The 19,881-nt window shown below is 48.2% G+C and overlaps 1 protein-coding gene across 1 annotated transcript in view; it reads right to left on the reverse strand.

Moving 5' to 3' along the window:
* Nucleotides 1-14,056: 14,056 nt before the first annotated feature.
* Nucleotides 14,057-19,881, reverse strand: part of LOC122393501 — a 28,149-nt gene continuing 22,324 nt past the window's right edge. The window contains exons 6-9 of the mRNA XM_043389559.1: nt 18,280-18,451; nt 17,867-18,126; nt 15,961-16,115; nt 14,057-14,343 (exon numbers count right to left, since the gene is read on the reverse strand). Coding sequence (XP_043245494.1) covers nt 14,061-14,343; nt 15,961-16,115; nt 17,867-18,126; nt 18,280-18,451 — 870 coding nt within the window. The 3' untranslated portion in view covers nt 14,057-14,060. The remainder of the gene's footprint in view (nt 14,344-15,960; nt 16,116-17,866; nt 18,127-18,279; nt 18,452-19,881) is intronic.

Genomic DNA, 19,881 nt, shown 5'->3' on the forward strand with positions numbered 1-19,881 from the left:
AAAACGAGCATGTGTGCCGTTACGGGACCGGGGACGCAGCGATTGATGCACGGTTTAAAAGTCTCAGGTCAACTGATGGCCTCTGAGGGTCAGGTCAAGTGCCCCGAGGGCCAAAATACGATTTCAGGTTTTGAAAAATAACTTTGTCAAAAAAAACGGCGCAGAGTCGCGATTTTAGTACCATCATGTTTGTCATGCTCCGGTGCGTCAAAATGGTACACTTTTGTTTGGGTGGGGTCAACATAAGGCGTTCACATCGGATCAAAGCCAGGTCAGAGGCACTCAGGTCACGAACTTGGTCGGAGGAGGTTATATCGCATATCATTCGATTCGGTAGGTCTTCCCGAGTCTATTGGCGACTTTTCCGACTTGCCAGCTCAATTTTATCAGGAGTTATTGACGAAAAAACTTGTGAAATTTGTGACGTCATGAATGACGTCACGCTAGGTTAAAGATGCAAAAGTGAAGCATTGGACATTGCAAGAATTGCATGAAATTGCGATTCCATGTGCTTGAGCTAGGTTTAGATCATTCTCGGCGTCAAAATTACAGTTTCCATATTTTCCCCATTGACTTGCAATGGTGACGTCGCGCGATTGGCCTGACCTCATGTGACCTCTAGGAGAAATCCGAGATATACAAGTTTTGAGACTCCTAGAGGATACTAGGTCCTGTAAGTATCATCTCGCTGTGACAGCTCCTCTGGCACCGAGGGCATTGCGAAGTTTCGGTATTTTGGGACTATTGCAGAGGTTCACGTGTGACGTCATAAGTCAGTGACCTGACCTGAGACGGAAATGCAATTGGTTTCCAAAGATGCGTATGGAAGCAAAGATAAGGTGTGCCAAATAGCAGCCCTCTAGCTGTAAGGTGTTTTGAGCTATCGCCAAAAGTCGTGAGTGGAGCGCTACTGACTCCTCCGGTCGGCCGCCGGGGGTAAGGAGGCGTGCAGGGTATCGGAAAACCACCTGGTACTTTGCGAATTTTGCCGATAAAAATACCTTTCTTATGCCAACTTGTAGCCAAAAGACTACTGAATCTCAAACCAGTCGTATCCTTGCACTAAATGGCTTGGTTTAGACACGATAGGTCTGAAAAGAAAAGGTCCCATGTATTCTCTATGGGCGCCGCGAGGCCGTTGGCACCAGAGTTTCGGGAAGTGCCCTCGCCACAACCGCACGTGCAGATTTGGTCACGTGACCAAGCGCATTTGCCGCCACTGTATTTATATACACTGTGAGTAGGCGGTCCGTAGGCGGCCTAAGCTGGGACAAATGCCGAAGCAAGCGCCGGCCAGAGGCGGGATAGAGGCGGGATTGAGCCGAGCCATATAGGCGGGCCGGAGGCGTGGCGATGGCCGTGTCGGTGACAGTGACAAATCGAAGGCGAGCCCGGAGGTCAAACGACGGCCGGAGGTGGCTCCAGAGGCCTACACCGAGCGGAGGCGGGGGCGGAATCTCTATTTCACGCCAGTCCGCCCCTTTAACCCTAGAACGCCTAGGGGGGGGGTTGTATCAACCCCCCCCCTGAGGTTTTTTCGAAGTGCACGCTAAACGGCTTGTCGTAGCGGGCTGAAATTTTCAATACCCTCTGGGGCAACCTTTGCGCATCTTTTGCCGAAAAAAAATTGATCGGGTCATGTCAGGTCACGGAGTTATGACGTCATAAGAGGTACAGTAGGGTTGTTCAAAAAAACCGAATTTTGGAAAAGTATATGGGCTCATGGCTCATGTGGTGCGATATTCTTTTCTGAGACCAATGATGCTCTTTTTTCTGAAAAGTATTAACTGTTAGGGGCTCCTCAAACGGCTTAAAGAGGACCATGCTACGCCCGCCGACCGGCCGGTGTCAATAAGGGCGAGAACTCGACGCCGCGCGCCGGCGGCAGCGCCTTATCGGCACCGCGCGCCACGACATCTGCCGGGCGGCCGGCTGGGCGGTGGGAAGTTATAAGTGCGTGGTCTTATTGCACACGATCGGGGTGAGCTATCCCATGTTTTCGGGGCGGAAAGTTTCAGTGCAGCATCGGTGTGCCTGCCACGGTGGTCTGTGTCGGTGGTATAGAAAATAACTCAAGCAGAGCTCAGAAAAGACTGAATGATTCCGGGTAGTTGCCTCGAAACAATCCGTTTTAAGAATACAGCTGCCTTCTTAACGTACCGTATCACTTGTTAATTCTTCAAAAAACAAACTCTGAGCAATAACACACCTCTTTGCATTGCTGTTGACAATTTACGTTAGTTTTTGACGGTGGCTCGCACCCCCAATATGCTGCCGCGCAACTTTATTCCAACGGCGAAACGGCAACTTCGCGAGAATCGAAAATTCACGATATACGTACAGCAGGGGCTGGCAATGCAGTATGCACAAGGATAGAATATGGAGGAGACCCGACAGTCATCGGCCCAAGTTTGGGGGTGGCTTTGACGAGCATAGGCGTCACCAATGTCATTATTCAGATACGTTGATGTCAGATGCTGGGGCAACAGAATCGACGCCAGGTGTAGCTTAGATTAGTGGGTCGAAAGAAAACATAACATGTCTGGGAATGACAGGGTGGCCACCCTGACAGTGTGACGAAGTGAGACATGAGTAGAGACATTCGCCGGAGTACCTACTCATATAAATCAAGCGCCGTTTATCCAATCCTTCGAGCATAAGCGACGCCGGCAGTCCGGCCAGGGCGACCGTGCCCACCGATGCCGATCAAGACCCGAATCCAGACCCGGCATAGAACACAGCTCTGCCCTGACGTGACACATTACCCCGGTGTGTCACTCATGACGGATAGACCAATGCAGGAGCCTTGTCAGCTCCTGTTGTACCTACTTCGTTAAATTTTCGATTCTCGCTACGTTGCCGTTTCGTCGTTGGAATAGAGTTACGCGGCAGCATATTGGGGCTGCGAGCCTCCGTCCAAAAGCAACTTAAATTGTCAACAGCAATGCAAAGAAGTCTGTTATTGCTCAGAGCTTGCTTTTTGAAGAATTAACAAGTGATACAGTACGTTAAGAAGGCAGCTGTATTCTTAAAACGGATTGTTTCGAGGCAACTACCCGGAATCATTCAGTCTTTTCTGAGCTCTGCTTGAGTTATTTTCTATACCATCGACACAGACCACCGTGGCAGACGCACCGATGCTGCACTGGAACTTTCCGCCCCGAAAACATGGGATAGCTCACCCCGATCGTGTGCAATAAGACCACGCACTTATAACTTCCCACCGCCCAGCCGGCCGCCCGGCAGATGTCGTGGCGCGCGGTGCCGATAAGGCGCTGCCGCCGCCGTGCGGCGTCGAATTCTCGCCCTTATTGACACCGGCCGGTCGGCGGGCGTAACATGGTCCTCTTTAAGCCGTTTGAGCAGCGCCTAGCAGTAATACTTTTCGAAAAAAGGGGTATCATTGGACTCAGAAAAGAATACCGCACCACATGAGCCATGAGCCCATATACTTTTCCAAAATTCGGTTTTTTTGAACAACCCTAAGGTACAGCCTCCGGCCGACAGTTACCAAACGTGTGCGCCGAATCCCTAGGTTTTCTGCCGGTGATACCCACATTGTTTGATGGATCATGATGAAACTTCCCATGCATGTTGGGGCAAGCATTGGCTATCGTGTGGTGCAAGAAAATTGACCGGGTCAGGTCAGGTCACGGAGCTATGACGTCACAAGAGGAACAGCGTCCGGTACTATTTTTGAAAAGCGCCCGAACCACTATTTTGCTAATTCTTGTCACCTCAATGGGAATATGCAGCAATATTAGCTTCTATAGGGAGCAAATGGACCTCCCAAATCCAAAAATACAATCAGATTTCAAAAATTTAAATTTTGATTTTTCGAATTTCTGCCGCCGACTGTGACCTTGCCGACTTCCGGCGCTCCCAACGCGCCATTTTTAGAGCTAGGGAAACGAAATACATACCAAACGATAGAGAATTGATCAAGGAACACGATAGTGAAGGTTCCAAGTCGATATCTCTCACCGTTTTGCCGCAATCGCCGCGGAAAGTTGAAAAAGTTTGATTTTTTCGGAAAATTTGACCTTTGACCGGTCATAAGTAGGTCAAATGTTGACCTAGGACCAAAAAATATACCACCAATCGCGAGATCTCGTTGAGAGCAATCCGTTGGTTTTTTCCGCTAAGCTCTACGACCTTCCGTTTCGAAACGCCAGGGGGGGTCGTAACAACCCCCCCCCCCCCTGGTCGTTCGTGTTATGAGAAATGGCCTGGTCGTGCGAGGGTTAAGATCTAACGTCAAAAGCGCCTATGTGTTTGTATTGTTCGCGTCGCGCTGACCTTAGTTGCTGCCCGGTCGGGGCCGACTAACGGTGGCTGGCAACAGCTGTAGATGCGGTCACTCTGATTCTTTATTTACGACAAATCCATAAAGCATGGGTTTTCATTGCCACTCGTCATCTTGATAAAATAAGAATGGTATAGGCTTATAGGCAGTATTGACAGGCCAAGATCCACTTACTCTACCCACAACCATTTTGCTCTCTCAAGAGATACCGTCGCAGGCAGCGCCTAAAGCCTCTCGCGTCGACACGGAACGGCAGACGATCGTAGTCTCTGACAGCGTCATAGCACAGGCGTCGAGGTCCCGCCTCAGTGCGTATCCTGGGCAACGCACATGCATGGTGGCCTATACAGTACGCGTCTGGTACGTGTGCTCTGCTGTGTGCCCTATCGTGCTCGCAATAGCTTCTGGTCTTCCTGTGGTGACGACAGAATGTACCATACAAATCCGATGATACCTGACAAGGTGGTGAATGTCCAGCCAATGCAAGTCGCGAAGTACATCGTGAATGTGATCAAATTTTCGGCGGCCGCTGATGACTCGGGCGCCAAAATTCAGCAGTTTTTGAATTCTGTTCAGATTTGTTTCGCCACAATTTCCGTACACTGACATGCAGTACCTAATGACCGAGTTCACGAGAGCTTGAACGATGATAGACAGAGAGTCGGCAGGCATGACATGCTTTGCATGCAACAACCCAATCAGTATCCCAGTGCATTTGGCGGTCAGATGATCTACGTGAGCTGTGAAGCTCATGTGGCTGTCCATAATAACTCCTAGATTTTTAACTACTCTCGAGTCAGGTATGATAGCACCCATGACATTGATTGCGATTGGTGGCAGTCCTCGCAACATAGCTGGAGTACCAAGCACTAGAACCTGTGTTTTGTCCGCGTTAAGTTTCATACAGTTGGTACAAAACCATGCATACAGACGGTCGACAGCTTGTTCAACACGCTCAATGATCTGTGGTAGATCACTCTTCTTGCCACTGACAAGCAGCTGAGTGTCATCTGCAAACTGCACGACATGGATGTTCTCGGGGAGGTACAGACTCATCTCGTTTGAGAACACTGAGAATAGAGTGCAGCTGAGTGATCCGCCCTGTAAAACACCAATGGTGTTGGGCTTCACTCTAGATCGCAAGTGCTCGCCTCTTGTGCCACCGGGCATCTGCACCTGCTGCGTGTGACCGCTTAGATAGTCCGCGAACCACTCTGAATCACGTGACGCCCTGGGGCGTCCTGGCGGTCAGTGCAGCGCGGTTGGCTGGCGGGCTCGCCAAACAGTTCTCTATATACCGTGGCCACACTTGCGTTCGGAGCGGCCTGGCCGGCGGGCGAGCCGTGCGAACGTGCGCCAAATCTTGGGCCGAGCGGCCTGTCGCTGTTGGGCCGAATCTCCTTGGGCAGTTCGTTTCTTTTCTTCTCTTTGCATTGGCAGGGAATACGTCCTTGATCACGTGGTGATGTCTTGCACCACTTTCAGGTAATGTGGGAATTAATGCGTGCTAATTCTGAAAAAGGGCCACTGTTGAGCGTCTAAAAAGAAACGGTCGTCGGCTAGCCACCGCGTCCCGGCCTATCTCCAATGACCAGAGGGTAGGCAGAGGTCGGGAGGCCACGACGGGACCATAAACCGCCCCGAGACGGCGCGGCGGTGGGGGGGGGGGGGGATATGTAAGATCCAAGTCGGGGCTGGAGTAGAGCGAGACTCACTATTAGACAGGGCTGACGGTAGAAACTGCAGACGGGACTACGGGCTGGCGCTGCACTGGAATGTAATAAAGAACAATGGAACGCCAACTGACCGCCGCTCTGGTAGGAGTCAGGGTTGGCACAGACGGAGGGAGACAGGGCCAATCGAAGGCTGTCGGAAGTACAGCACATCCACCAGGCCCACTGAGGATCGTTAGTTAAACGTATCAGCAATATTGCAATCGGTCAATTGACCGGGTCCTTTGAAGGACAGCACCATATTTGGAGATCGCAAAAAAAGGTTTACGGTGCTGTTTGCACTTACCACCATAACATGGAAAAGTGCTTCAACCGTTGACTTCCTATGTTAATTTCAAATTGTTTGATTCTGGGCATTTCGGACAGAAACCATTTCAAACCCTGCCTATTTCAACGTTTTTTTTTTCAAGTCTCGTTGAGGGGAGCCGCCTTGAAGGCGACCCCTGCCCCGACGCCGACAACTGACCGGGGCAAGGGGTCGGAGTAGACGGTCCGCCGGAGGCGCCGACTCGGGCTGTCAAACGAGGCGTGAGGTCGAGGTTATACAGAGTCCGGATTGGGGGAGGGGGAGACAAAGAACAGGAACAAAACAGCCTGGCTGCCTGAGCTACCGGGGAGGACCTGAAGCCAGAACACCACGGATTGGAGCATCGAAATCGCGCTGCGCTAGTCAAGCACGAACAACAAATCTTTCGCACAGGCCAGGGTGGCGACCGTACCCGTCAAACTGACTCGGGGTCGGCCGGGCCGCGTGGGTCAACTGACAGCGTCGGTGATAAGTGGGATCGATAGCCAGTAAACGAGACGTTCCCGTGACCGTGCCCCCGGGCCGTGACTGCCAGCTGAACGGCCACTCCAGTGTGCTCGTCGAGCCAACTCGCCGGTTTTAGTGGAGCCGGGAGCCGATAGTGGGGTAATGTGGTTGGGTGGTAAATAGCTACACCAAGTTTCGCGGCGCTGCGCACTGCGGTTTTCTTTACAAACGCAAAAACAAGATGGTAATTGGTAGATATGGCCGAAAACGTCCCGCCCCAGCCGAGAGAAAGTTAAGGCCTGGCTACACTATGCGTTTTCTTCGTGCGTTTTTTGCGTGTTTGCGTGTTTTGCGTGATATCGTTCTAGAAAAAAGAACGATATTACGTTTTTGTGATGTTTTTCACCTTAAATTTTAGTTACATAAGAGTTATATTAGCTTTTGTATATAACCAAAGTAAAAATTATATTGTTTATAACTTTTTTCCTAGAACGATATTAGGTACGCAAAACACGCAAACCTGCAAAAACGCACGCAGAAAACGCATAGTGTAGCCAGGCCTTTAAGGAGGCCTGCTAATTGCTCGACTTTTCAATTCATCGCGTTTCTGTCTTGGCAAGTCGTGCCATTTTGGGGCACGAGCTGGAAGGCCTCCACGCGCCGCCGTTTTTGAGACATTCGCAAAAAAAAAACGCAGAGTGGGGTGTTCAAACATCCCTCCCCTCCCTGCACGCCGGACGCGAGTTAACATGACCTGGTGACCTGACCTTGCGTGAACTGGGTTTCAAAATTTAACAAACGATGCAAAATTGCAATAGCTTAAGCCCGCCAAGTTTCCTCCACCTCAAGTATACCTACCTCTGTGTCTCATTACCCACCATCGGCTCTCGCCGTTGGAGCTCGTAATTTACCCACAAAGCTGCCCGGCCTCTGAAGAGACCTTCATCGGCACGTGAAGAGCCCTCCACCGTCCTACCGGAGGTGGCGGACCTATCAGAATCTGGCGCAGCTGTGGCGATTGTGGCGCACGCTGCGCCGTGAGCGGCACCATAATCCGCAGCGCCGCGGCAGAATCGGCGCAAGGGAGGAGGGTGTTCGTCTCGGAAACAGTCAGCTGGCGACAGGGGTACTGGAAGTGACGTCTATTTATAGATACAATGCTGATGAGATGCGCCACTGACGTCATGGGCTCTGTTGCCATGGTAACGCAGTAGAACACAGCAGGTGGGCAGCTCACACATGGACGCAGAAGTTTTACACATCGCCAAGAAGCAATCGTTTTGCTTAAATAAGATGTTATGTAAAGGAAATAAATGGGAAACGTGCAGCATGCGTACTACATAATTGCAATGCCGACTTGCGGCCGTTTTGCACACCTCATCCGCCTATACGGTCTACTCATCCGAACATCCGGTTCAATCTCAACTGACCCCTCCCCCCTCTCCGGAAATACGAGTTCCGTCCTCTAGCTCGGTCGATGGTAAGTGCACCGTTTTCAGCCGTCTCAACGGAAGTCAGCATAGTGGCCCAACGGAACAAGCTCCATTTGGTACCAGGGTTATGGCAGTTTGTGAGATAGAAGGATACGTTAGGGGCAGTGGCGTAGCCAGAAATCAGCGAAAGGGGGGGCCATGGTGCTCGAGGGGGCGACTTTTTCCCTTGAAAGGGGCGCCATTGTGAGCTAGTGACAGGGGGTCAGTCTAAAATGTAACGTCATATATTCATGCATGATTTACTAGGTGTTACTACGGAACCAGCACGAGTATCAGAACCAGGGTTTCGCTGGTTTTTCATAAAATCCAATTAATGCAATTTGCAGCCCAGTGTTTTTTATCAAAAGCCTTTATCTTTATGCATATTTATTTAGCACTATGTATTGACCGGAAAGGGCCATTCTGCAGATCAGTCGCTCCGTATCGTCAAGCTGACAACATCTGACGTGTTTTCACCGCTCTAGCACGTCTCTATCAAAAGTTAAAGCCAAAAAAACCGTTTATGGTGATAAAATAGGTGACCGTTTATGACCTGAGATGACCTCAAGGGCACATAAAAGGACACAGGTGCATTGTTACGATTCAGTGTGTTATGTTTACCTATGAACCGATGTTTAAGGGGGTTTTAAACGACATTCGTCCAAAAGAGGTGCATTTCACCTTTCTCCCACTGACTTGAGGTCCCAAAATTGACCTGACCTTAGGTCACAGAAATAAGTCCGAGATGAACATGTTATGCATATTGTTAGTCTTATCTGAAAGTTTCAAAAGTGATCGTTCAGTCGGTGTAGCTATAGCGGGTCTTTTAACTTTTTTTTTGAGGCAAGGTCACTTGACGTGCCCTAGTGACCTGACCTTGAACGACCCTTATCTGAAATTTAACAAGCTGTGTAGAAAAGATGTATGAACAGGTGTAGTACCAAAGACAGCGCAGGCGCTGCGCGACGCCGTTTTCGAGATATTCGCGAGAAAAAACCTAAGGAGGGCGTAACCCCCCCCCCCCCTTCCAGCACGTCGCGGATTAATGGGAGACAATTAAAATGCTCTTCTTCTGAACGAAAACAACCTCAACCATCGGGATGCAGGTTAATATGACACATTTAATCTGTAAATGTCACTCGTGATGTGACCATTTTTATGTTACTGAGGTCATCTCAGGTCATGAAAGGTCTCCAGTAGATTTTGGACAATAACTTTTGATAGAGGTATGGTAGAGCAATGAAACACCCTATATAATTATTTTCCTTCTCGAAAATATGGATCGACTAATATGCAATATGACCTTTACCGGTTAGGTTATGACCTTTTCCTTAGGTCAAATTCTCAAAGGCCCTGTTAATGTCAAATTCTAGTTCATTTGACTCGTCTGTCTCGAAAAATGGAACACGATGCTGGTTGAACTAATCTCGTGCAGGTCTGAGCCAAAAGGTATTACAGATAAACGTCCTCCGCGAAAACGTATATTTTGAGGCTAAAACGTTTACCTTAGGTCAAATCTGAGATAATAAGAGAGAGAGCATAAAAAGAGCTATCGAATATGCGCTTTGCTGCGGCGCTGTAGCTCAATCTATTTCTGAATCCTGACTTATGCGCTGCGCCGCTTTGTCGAAAAATGTCAACATCGGCGGAATTTGATTTTCGGTTGTCGCTGGTGACCTGACCTTCGACCGGTTCGACCTAACCTTAAAATGATCTTAATAGTTTTGTAATAGTTTTTGACGCTCTTTCGAACGCCGCCTACTGCGTGTCTCGACGTGGCCCACAAGCTGAGTTAGAAGTGGGTGTTCAAACACCCCCAGCAGGCTCAATAAAAAAACGCTTACGCTGGGGGCGGCACCGCACTGCTAGGCGCTGTCGGCATCGCAATAATGGGCGGCAGAGCGCTGAGGGGCGCCACTTGCATTGAGGGGTGGCATTGTACGGTGAAGGGGCAGCGTCGCGTTGAGGGGCGGTATCGCAACGAGGGTGGCACTTACAAGGCTGCCTAATAAGGAACGCTTGGCACATCCAAGCCCAGCTCGGCGCCGCCTAGCTGCTGCATCTTGAAAAGGGCCCTTAGTGTCGATGAGAAAGCCCCATCGTCAAATAATTGCCTAGCGTCAGTGGTTTCGGGGGGGGGGCGCTATCAATCTTGAATGGGGCGGGGCGACCGAAGTATCCATTCAGTTTCGCGTCAGTGACTAGGTACTGGAGGGCGTCTGAACGACCTCGGATAGGGCGAATGTGATCTTCAGAAGGGCACCGGGTGCTCTAGAGGGGTGCAATGCTTGGATGGGGTCACTGCTGCCTTCAGTAGGGCGTCGAACGCTCTGGAGGGGCGCCATTGATCTCGGATGGTCCGACTGGGATTTTCAGAGGAGCATCAGTGGTTTCAGAGGGGCGCCATTGATCAAGGATGGGCCGAGTGAAGCCCCGGTTCAGGTGGGAGCCAGTGGCTCTTGAGGGGCGCCAGCGACCTCGGATTGATGGGGCGACTGTGATCTTTAGAACGGCGTTGAGGGGCGCCATTGGGCATGGATGGGGCCACTGTTGCCTTCAGCAGGGCGCCGCAGGGAGGCTCTGGAGGGGCCTGAGCTTGGGTGGGCCGACTGTAGTCTCCAGGGGCGTTGTCTCGGATGGGGTGAATGTGATTTTCAGAGGGGTGCCGGGTAGTCTAGAAGGTCGCCATTGGTTTCAGAGGGCTGTCATCGATCTTAAGATGGGGCAGCTGTAACCTTCGTTTAGATGGGCGTGATCTTCAGAAGCGCGCTGGACGCTCTGAAGGGGCGCCATCAAGCTTTAATGGGGCGACTGTTCCGTTTAGGTGGGTGCCAGCGGCTCTTCAGGGGCGCCATCCACCCTGGGGGTTCGGAATATTCTGGTTTCCGGAGGGGCGCCCTTGAACATTTGGGGGCTCAGGTCGTATTTGGGGGTGCCCTGGAGATTATTTAGGTGTCCAGGCACCCCAAAGAGATATTGAGTTCGATCCCTGCCTGCACATCACTTTTTAATTCATGTTCTCTCTGTAAAACGGCATCAGCCTAGTCGGCGCTAATTGGGGCGCCATTTGGGCGGCTGGGCGGAAAGGGGGGGCCATGGCCCCCATGCCCCCCCCCCCCCTGTCTACGCCACTGGTTAGGGGTATGATCCTAAATGGCAGTGATCTAACATAACTATAGATGATGACTGATGTAATAAAGCTATAACCCCGTCTCCTGCCAAAGGTCTCCTTTGCCTTATGTCACAGTATTCGCCTACGCGAATTGGAGATCAGCCAATAGCACGGGATAATTGAGTGAATACAGTCGATAGAACACACGAGATGGATGGCTCGAATGGGCGGTATGGGTATGAGAAGTATATGTAGTTTCTCATCCATAGTTGTTGGAAGGAGCATTAGAAATGGCTACTGGCTAAAATGGTCGACTGGTTCTGTATAGCAATATATTCATCAAAACATCCTTTTGTCTGTTTTTTATCGTTGTATTCAAACACATGCATGGATGCCAAGCATGTTTCAATGTACATAACACATCTCAAAGGTCACAAAATAACATGACAAAATAATCATGTAACCTATCGCACCCACTCACCGAAATGACAAGTTCTACATACGGATAACTTATCCGTAATATAACATTCAAAAGCATTTAATGACCAAAAAATCGCACTCATTTCGAAAAGTAATGACGCTTGTAAGTCTGTAATCTGTAATATCATTATCTCCATTCCAGTCCTAAGTTTTCCACGTCCAAAATAACACCACCAACCTCATCCCCTGCCCGAATACAGCATCCATTCTCACTGGACAGTCTCGGTTCGACCTACCCAAGGCCGTATAGCTCACTCCCACCATCCAAACCGGCAGAGAATGAGCTCATTCATTCAGCTATCACGACCGCCGGCGAAGCTGTTTCTGAATTCTCGGCTCGGCCGGCATATTTCACGATAACGCTGCTGATGGGAACGGTCTACGTAAGGACACCCCCGGGACGAGAGCGGAGGTGAAATATGACTCATATTCACGAGTGGAAATGTCTGATGGTTTGTGTGGGCGTCAGCGTGAAGCACAAATAATTGCGATGTGGTGGAGATATTTTAGAAGAAAAATGGTGCCAAAACGTCACGAAAGACAATGAACTTATAAACCGCACAATTCAGTCTCGCAACAACTGATCCTATAAGGAAATAAGCCTTGATGGCTGGTACTACGGATCGATTCCTTTAGCCCATAGGCGAAAATAGCAGTAATCCGATATTACGATGCATTGGCACACAAAACGTAAACGTTTTGTAATTTGTTCGCATTTCTGACCATCCACTTATCAATTCAGTGCATTTGTATATTTCATACGACCTGGCGTTTTTAATCACTCACATGACCCTGTACCTACACGGTCTCGTCAGTCAGCATGCGTTCATAGCCGAGCACCAACTTTCGCGCGTCCGGACGACCGTTCAAAAAAAAAAAAAAAAGAACGCTTAACACTTAATTATACCGTGCACACTGGCAAAGCTCTGACTTAGAGCCTAAACCTGTTTCAAACTACTACCCAATTTTACCTTATTTGTCACAAATACGGTGTTAGTCATGTATTTATCATCAACCCACTTTTCTATATAAAATTGAAGATATTGTATCATTCATAGAACGATACATTTGCTGCACATTTGCTGTTAGGCAAGCTTCATACTTCATGAAGCTTCTTTGCACCATCAACCTTCATGAGCTTACTTGACGTTCGGATCTTCTCTGAAGATCATCGTCTCGTCTAGAATGACCGAAATATGGTCTAATATCATACAACTCTTGATATGACGTCATATACCTTCATATAGATGTCACGAAATACACCTCTAGATGTGACGTCACACAGCACCTCAAAGATGTGACGTCTCATCATGTCACATATCCTTACTGAGAGAGCACCGAGGTATGACGTCACCTCCCTCGGCTTCATTTAGTCATCAGGTAAAATGGAATTGGAAAACTGCTCTCTACCATTTCCAATTTTCTCTGTCTTACATCAGCTCAGTTGCATCATCCTTCTGTCTTAAAAGGTACATCGGTAATATCATATACATCCTAGTCCTTAGCATGCGTACCTTCGCCTCCTTTTGATTTATCATTCTTCTGACATTCGTCGTGCACTGACCCCTGTTCGCTTGCATTTTAACATCCGTCTAGTCTCAGTTTCATCCTCTAAGTGAGGGGCTCAGATTTCTGAGGGCTTAAGATTTCTGACGGTTCCAGAACTTCATAATCCCGGAAGTTCACATCCCAACAATTACACCGCTCCATGACACAGGAGCTCGAGGTGGCCATAATTCTAGACCTCTCGAATTACAAAAGTCACGAGCTGCACCGCAAAACTACAAAAGCACACATTTTCATACACAGCTTCTTGGCATTCCGAGCCTCTGGCATCCAGAGTCTCTAGCACACGAAGCTTTTTAGCATACGAAGCTTCTAGCATGCAACGTCTCTAGGAAACAAAGCTTCTAGCAAACAGAACTTACAGCACTGCTACCATACAAAGCTTCTAGCATTCACAGCTTCTAGCATACAAAGCTACTAGCATACAAAGCCTCAAGCGCACAGAACTTCTAGCATACACAGCTTCTAGCATACAACACATCTACTTCACAGAACAGGCAGCTCATGGAGCCTTTGCCATGCAAAGTCTCTACCTTCCACTGGCGAAGCTTCCAAGGTAAGGTACCTTGGGGATGCTTCGATATCCGATGCAGTACCAAAGCACCCCCCCCCCCCTTCTCCTCCCCCCTCCCACCTCTCACAACTCCTGCCTGCTCATCTCAAACACATTCCAATCCGCCCTCAGAGCGGCCGCTCCGGGCACGTCCTCCAGAGCCGGCGGAGCGCTGGCCGTGCCCAGTCCACTGCGGAGGTTCACTCTGAGTGGATCCCCCAGCAGGCGGCTGAAGAGGTCCGTAGCGTGTGCCAGGAGACTCGGGGCAGGCGCGGGAGGGTTCATGGCGTCTACTCGAGCCAGGCACGAGGGGAAGTCCTCCTCGGCGTAACATTCCTCCAGACGCTCACCGGAGGAGCGGCTGTATCTGTGGAGGAATGGAGTGAGAGGGTGAGAATTGAGAGGTGGGAACATGACTGTATCTCGAGAGAGAGAGAGAGAGAGAGAGAGAGAGAGAGAGAGAGAGAGAGAGAGAGAGAGAGAGAGAGAGAGAGGTGAGAAGGATGATCAATGATCATGCCAGCGCGATGTGAGAACTGAGAGACTGTGAGAAGTAATGGAGGAGGGGTGAGAAGTGAGACGCTCCTGAAAGGGGATGGTGAAAAGAGGATGCCTTTGCGTAGGGAGAGATAAAAACGAAATCCGATGGGACTAGTTATGTAAAGGACGCCTGCACATCAAGAAAGCGATAGGGGAGAGTGGGGCAAAGCGGCCACCCTAACGCTTCTCACGATGCCAACGCTTGATTTTTAAACTTGGAAAGATTCTTTCTATACCAATGTGATCCCTATAAGTTGCCTTTTATTTCAACTGCGTTTTATTTCCAAAGGCGTTCACATATGAAAGATATTGACAAAACTTTAAACCTATGCATATTGGCCACTTTGCCCCATACCCTGGGGTAAAGCGGCCACCGGCGTCTTCTCAAGTCCCGACATGAGAAACAAAATAGTTGCCTCGTGTACGACTAGGGTATTTGATGGTGACAAGGTTAAGCGAAGATGGATGTTTACTTTATCATCTTCAATCTGTAGGTAAACAAAGAAAGGATTTTCATGAAAAAAAACATTTAATTGCATTATTTGGTAACTCATGCAACTGAAAAGTGGCCAAGATGAATGCATGACGACACATTTGAATATAAATAATGTTTTTTATCCAGATGGAAGCAGCTTATGGCCGATTGGGGGGTGGCCACTTTGCCCCTGCCACTTTGCCCCGCGCATACCGTCCGAGACAAAAATATTCCAGCTTAGCTATTAGTGGGGTAAAAAACGTTAAAATTGGTAGAATGCATGTACGATAACCATGCAATGCATGAACAAGAACGCTTATAAAAATTCCAAACGGTTATGGAATAACATAACATTTAAAAATTGTAAACATAGTTGGTAACCTGGCAAGAAATGCTTTTCCGTGTTTCACAGAACAGTGGTGATGGGCCTGAAACCCCGGTCTGGCTCATTCGAACGACCGTGAAGAGAAGTATAATTGGAAACCATAAATTGGAACTGACGCCAGCTATGAAGGGCTAAAACGATGGGTGGCCGCTTTGCCCCGGGTGGCCGCTTTGCCCCACTCTCCCCTACTTTATATTTATTACATGTCTGCAGACTCGTGATCATGTTCCTTTGACAATACAACTATCATGTAATTTGGTGCCAGCGGACTAGGTCGCGTGCGCCCCGACCAAGCTAACGACATTATCTTTACACGCAAAAAGAAATGTATTAGACAAACAACACATGTCCTTGTCCTTTTCAGTCTGTTACGCATGCATTGTCCACTTTCAATCACTACTTTTCTAGCTAATTAAGAGATAACCATTCTGCCTATCCCTTGCCTCATGTCACATACAACGGTAAGGCGAAAAAAAAAACGGAGTATATTGCCGGTACTGCATTATAATGCCCCCTCTAAAACAATGACCTGACCTATTCACTTACCTGCCTCCTCTCTCAGTCCCCCCCTCCCCCCTCCTCACCTATCCAGCGGCAGCGGCGGATGACCACGCCTCCGTAGCAGCTGATTCACATAGCCCACGCCGTGTTCGACTATCTCCCTGACATCGGCGGGGAACGGCTCCACATCGGCGGGGAAGTGGGGAGGGTGGCGGTGAGCTACGCCGTCCGCATCCTCCTGTGGGCGGTCAGAGGGGGTCAGTATTGAACAGCTGCTGTGATGGCGATTGGTTGTATGGTGGTTAGGGGCAGGCAGTGCTTGGGGAACGTACAGTGGTTGGGGAACGGACAGTGGTTGGGGAACAGACAGTGGTTGGGGAACAGGCGGCAATGGTTGAGAAATATACAGTGGTTGGGGAACAGGGGGGAATTGAGCGGACTGTTAGTTTAGTTTAGAGTTAGCATACAGTGGTTGATAAGTGGGACTGGAGAGCTGTTGGTTAGCGAACGAGGTGCTTTACACAACAATCTGACAAACAACAGAAAGATACACATTTTGGCGTCAGAATGCGAAACTTGGAGAGCACAGTTTCAGTACTTAGCTTACCTTCTTGCAGTGGTGACTGCGATGTTGTAAGTACCGAAAGAAAGAAAACAGAGCATTGCAGTTCCATTCTACGAGTATTTCAAACAACTATTTCCTTGAGGACTTTATTTTACCGAAAACCATGGCATTCAACACATTCCCAATGGAATACTGAACACATATTTACCAGTTCCTTTCTAAACTATATATCACAATCTCTGGAGGCTCCAACTACAGCAATTGGACGCATCAGATCCATCGAAAATGTGATACAATATTTACATGACAGGCAGACAACGTTCGTTACCAGCGCGCCGCAAAGTCAGCGTTACCAGCGCGCCGCAAAGTCATCGACACAAGCATAATGCGTCCTTCCTGAGCCTAGAAATGAAACCCTGAAAACAAAAAACAGGTCAGATAAGGGATTATTAGACATACATTGAAAAAGGTCACATAAGATTAACTACGACAAAAGCAGCTCATGTTTTACATTAGTGAGTGCGCCATTTTCTGAATCGACATAGTGATGCTAATCCACACAATCTCGGACAAGCTAACCGTCACCATGACAACCAAATGTTATAACTTTCACTGCTCGTACCTTGTCCCATCACAGATCTACCTACATATCACCGTAAATATGGAGAAAATGGATAGTTCCTGATCAGTGAGTCATGGATAGCCCAAATAAGTAACGTATCACCTTTCTACAAACGATTATCTACCTAGCTCAGTGTAATAACTGAAAGCCACTATAACGCATTGTAAATTAATGCAATTCTTAGAATGCTGATTAGCATTGTCATTTTATGACGAAGCAGATTCACTCAAAATTAGCATCAGTATAACAGGAATTCACTGAGCAGATAATATGTTACCTGACAAGCCCGATAACAAATATAAAAAGACTATGCTCAACAGTTAAAAACCGCTATATTACCCGATACATCCTTCATATGAATCAATTTTTCATATGGCTAGCATGCAAATAAGATGCCGTCTTTTTTACAGCCGCAAATACGCAACTGATATGCCTTATCCTTGCCGCCCAAAAATTACATTATTTCTCTTGGTTCTCAGCTGAGGGCAGTGGGCACCATACCATCATTCGGAGCACGAGCATACACATTATTTGAATCGCCTTCCTTTCCGACTTTGATGTCTTGCTTATGCCCTTCATTATTTCCCTCTACACCCGTATCACGGCCAGCAGTTTTCTCTTCTTTGATATAACCGTTTTTAGTTCCATACGTTGTACCATCATCTTCTTCCACATCTTCCGCTACATTGCCAATTTCTTCCTCCCTGTTATCACTCGTTGTTGAAGTCACTTTTGCATTCTCTTTCCGTATAGATTCTCCCTTTCCATCTCCAGCTCCTCTCTCCTGTTCATTCGCTCTCACCGTCCGTTCTGAATGTCCTAACTCGTTGCCATCCTTCACCACCATCAGACCCTGGAACCTCTCCAGTAGCCCATCCCCCTTCGTTTCCGACACGTTCACACTCTTCTGCACCGTCTCTACCACTCTCTCCACCATTCTCTCCTCCTCTTCACTCAGCGCTCTCGCTGTGTCGCGCTCTGAACTCTCTCCGCCCCGCGCGACATTTAGCATGGGCCCCACGGCGCTACCTAGAGCACCCCCAACCGCACTGCTTAGAACTCCTCCCAAAGGAGACGCGCGCACGTGGTCACGAATAGTCTCGAACCACGACTTTATATGATATCTGAAATTCATTTTGTCGATTCTATATACACAATCCTCTAACTTCTCATCTTCTAGACAATCCTCCAACTGCTCCGCCCTCCGTGAGCTACCGTTGAAGAACTCGTATTCTCCGACCGGTAGCGGGGTGAGATGCCTCCTCTCCAACACGTTCTGTATCGTTTTCACGCTGAGGTCGATCATTTTCCGCAGCTCAGACGGGAAGGGGGTGACGGCACGAGGACGATGCTGCTGATGACGTTGTGCTCGTCCTGACTGGTCCATCTGTCGGGGAGCGGAAGGAAGAGGTGTTAGAGCCGGAGGGGGAGGGGTGACCATTGCCGTTGATATTATTTCATTCAGTGCGGTATGGTAATTGATATTTTAGGCGGCAATCAAGGCCAGTATTCAATGAAAGTTTACATTTAATTCTTAAATTCCTATAATAAATACCCAACATAATTGCATTTTTTGACGAAAAGGCAAAATAAACTTAAGAAAAGCATATAGCAATTAGCAATCCATAACAACTAAAAAAATTAGCATTAAAAGCATGGAAATTGGGTAAATATGGACTAATTTTCATTTCCAATCAAATGGCTGGGCCGTCAAGCAAAATTACATCATCTTATGAGGAAGACGTAAACACAGCGTAAGCAAAAAGTCGTATAAATCACCATGAAAACACTCATTACAACCGTCAAATCCAATTCAATCAAGAACGGAAATGAGCTCGGTTAATACACTTAACGCGTCAATCCTACTTGATTGGGTGATTGCAAAGCAATCAATTGGGCTTCGAAGTCCAGCACACAAGTTTCCCAACAAGCAGTAGCTGTTTACGAAAGACGGGCGACATTTGGTCAAGCTGAGGGGCAGATTTCGACACTGCTACCGCCGTCCTATCGAGACAGGAGAGATTTAATGACGGTATTTGGATTCGATTACTGAACGAGGGTATCTTGGCAAATTTCGTCAGCAGAATAATACAACTGGGAGCTCTAGTTATCCACTGTGTGTTTAACTAGCTATTTCATGGTGCATATGACAAGAAAATGTAACAAAAAACGCAGGAGATTGAGGCGGAAAAGAAAATCAGCAAGGAAATGTATATCTTCAATTGATATCGCTTCATAAATAGCAAAACCCATTTTCATGGAACAGCTCATTATGCAGCAAAAGAAGGTGCTAGAATTTGGATATATATATATATAGTAGCCAGTAGGTCCTTCATTGTGCTTCATATATCCATCCAGGAAATGGATGGGTAACATTTGCCGGCCCGGGGCGAACAGTTGACTCCCGGATCGGAAACATTTCTGAGGTGCGTGTGCTTTCGATGGCAGTAAGACACACCAAATTACCAAAAGATAAGAGTTGCGAAGAGAGATACCCACAATGAGAAGCAGAAGAAATAACACAAATAAAAGCAAGGTCCCAGGCACCACATAAAACACAAATACAAACAGATACAAAGAGAAGAAGCTATTCTACTTACTGCATCGGCCTTGATCCAGTGAATACTCCACCAACGGCACCAAGACGACACATAGATGCTCAAAAGTCAAAACCGAAGTTTGGCGTCGATACACAACTAGAATGGACAAATCGCTATAAAAAATAAAACACGCTAAAATCCATTCTACGCCAGGGAGAATGAGTGACGCAACGTAGCGAACTGATGCAAGCGGTTACGTGCGGTGACATAAAATAGG

The sequence above is a fragment of the Amphibalanus amphitrite genome, unplaced genomic scaffold, assembly GCF_019059575.1.
Source record: "Amphibalanus amphitrite isolate SeventyFive unplaced genomic scaffold, NRLGWU_Aamphi_draft 000538F_arrow, whole genome shotgun sequence".
NCBI classification, from domain to species: domain Eukaryota; kingdom Metazoa; phylum Arthropoda; class Thecostraca; order Balanomorpha; family Balanidae; genus Amphibalanus; species Amphibalanus amphitrite.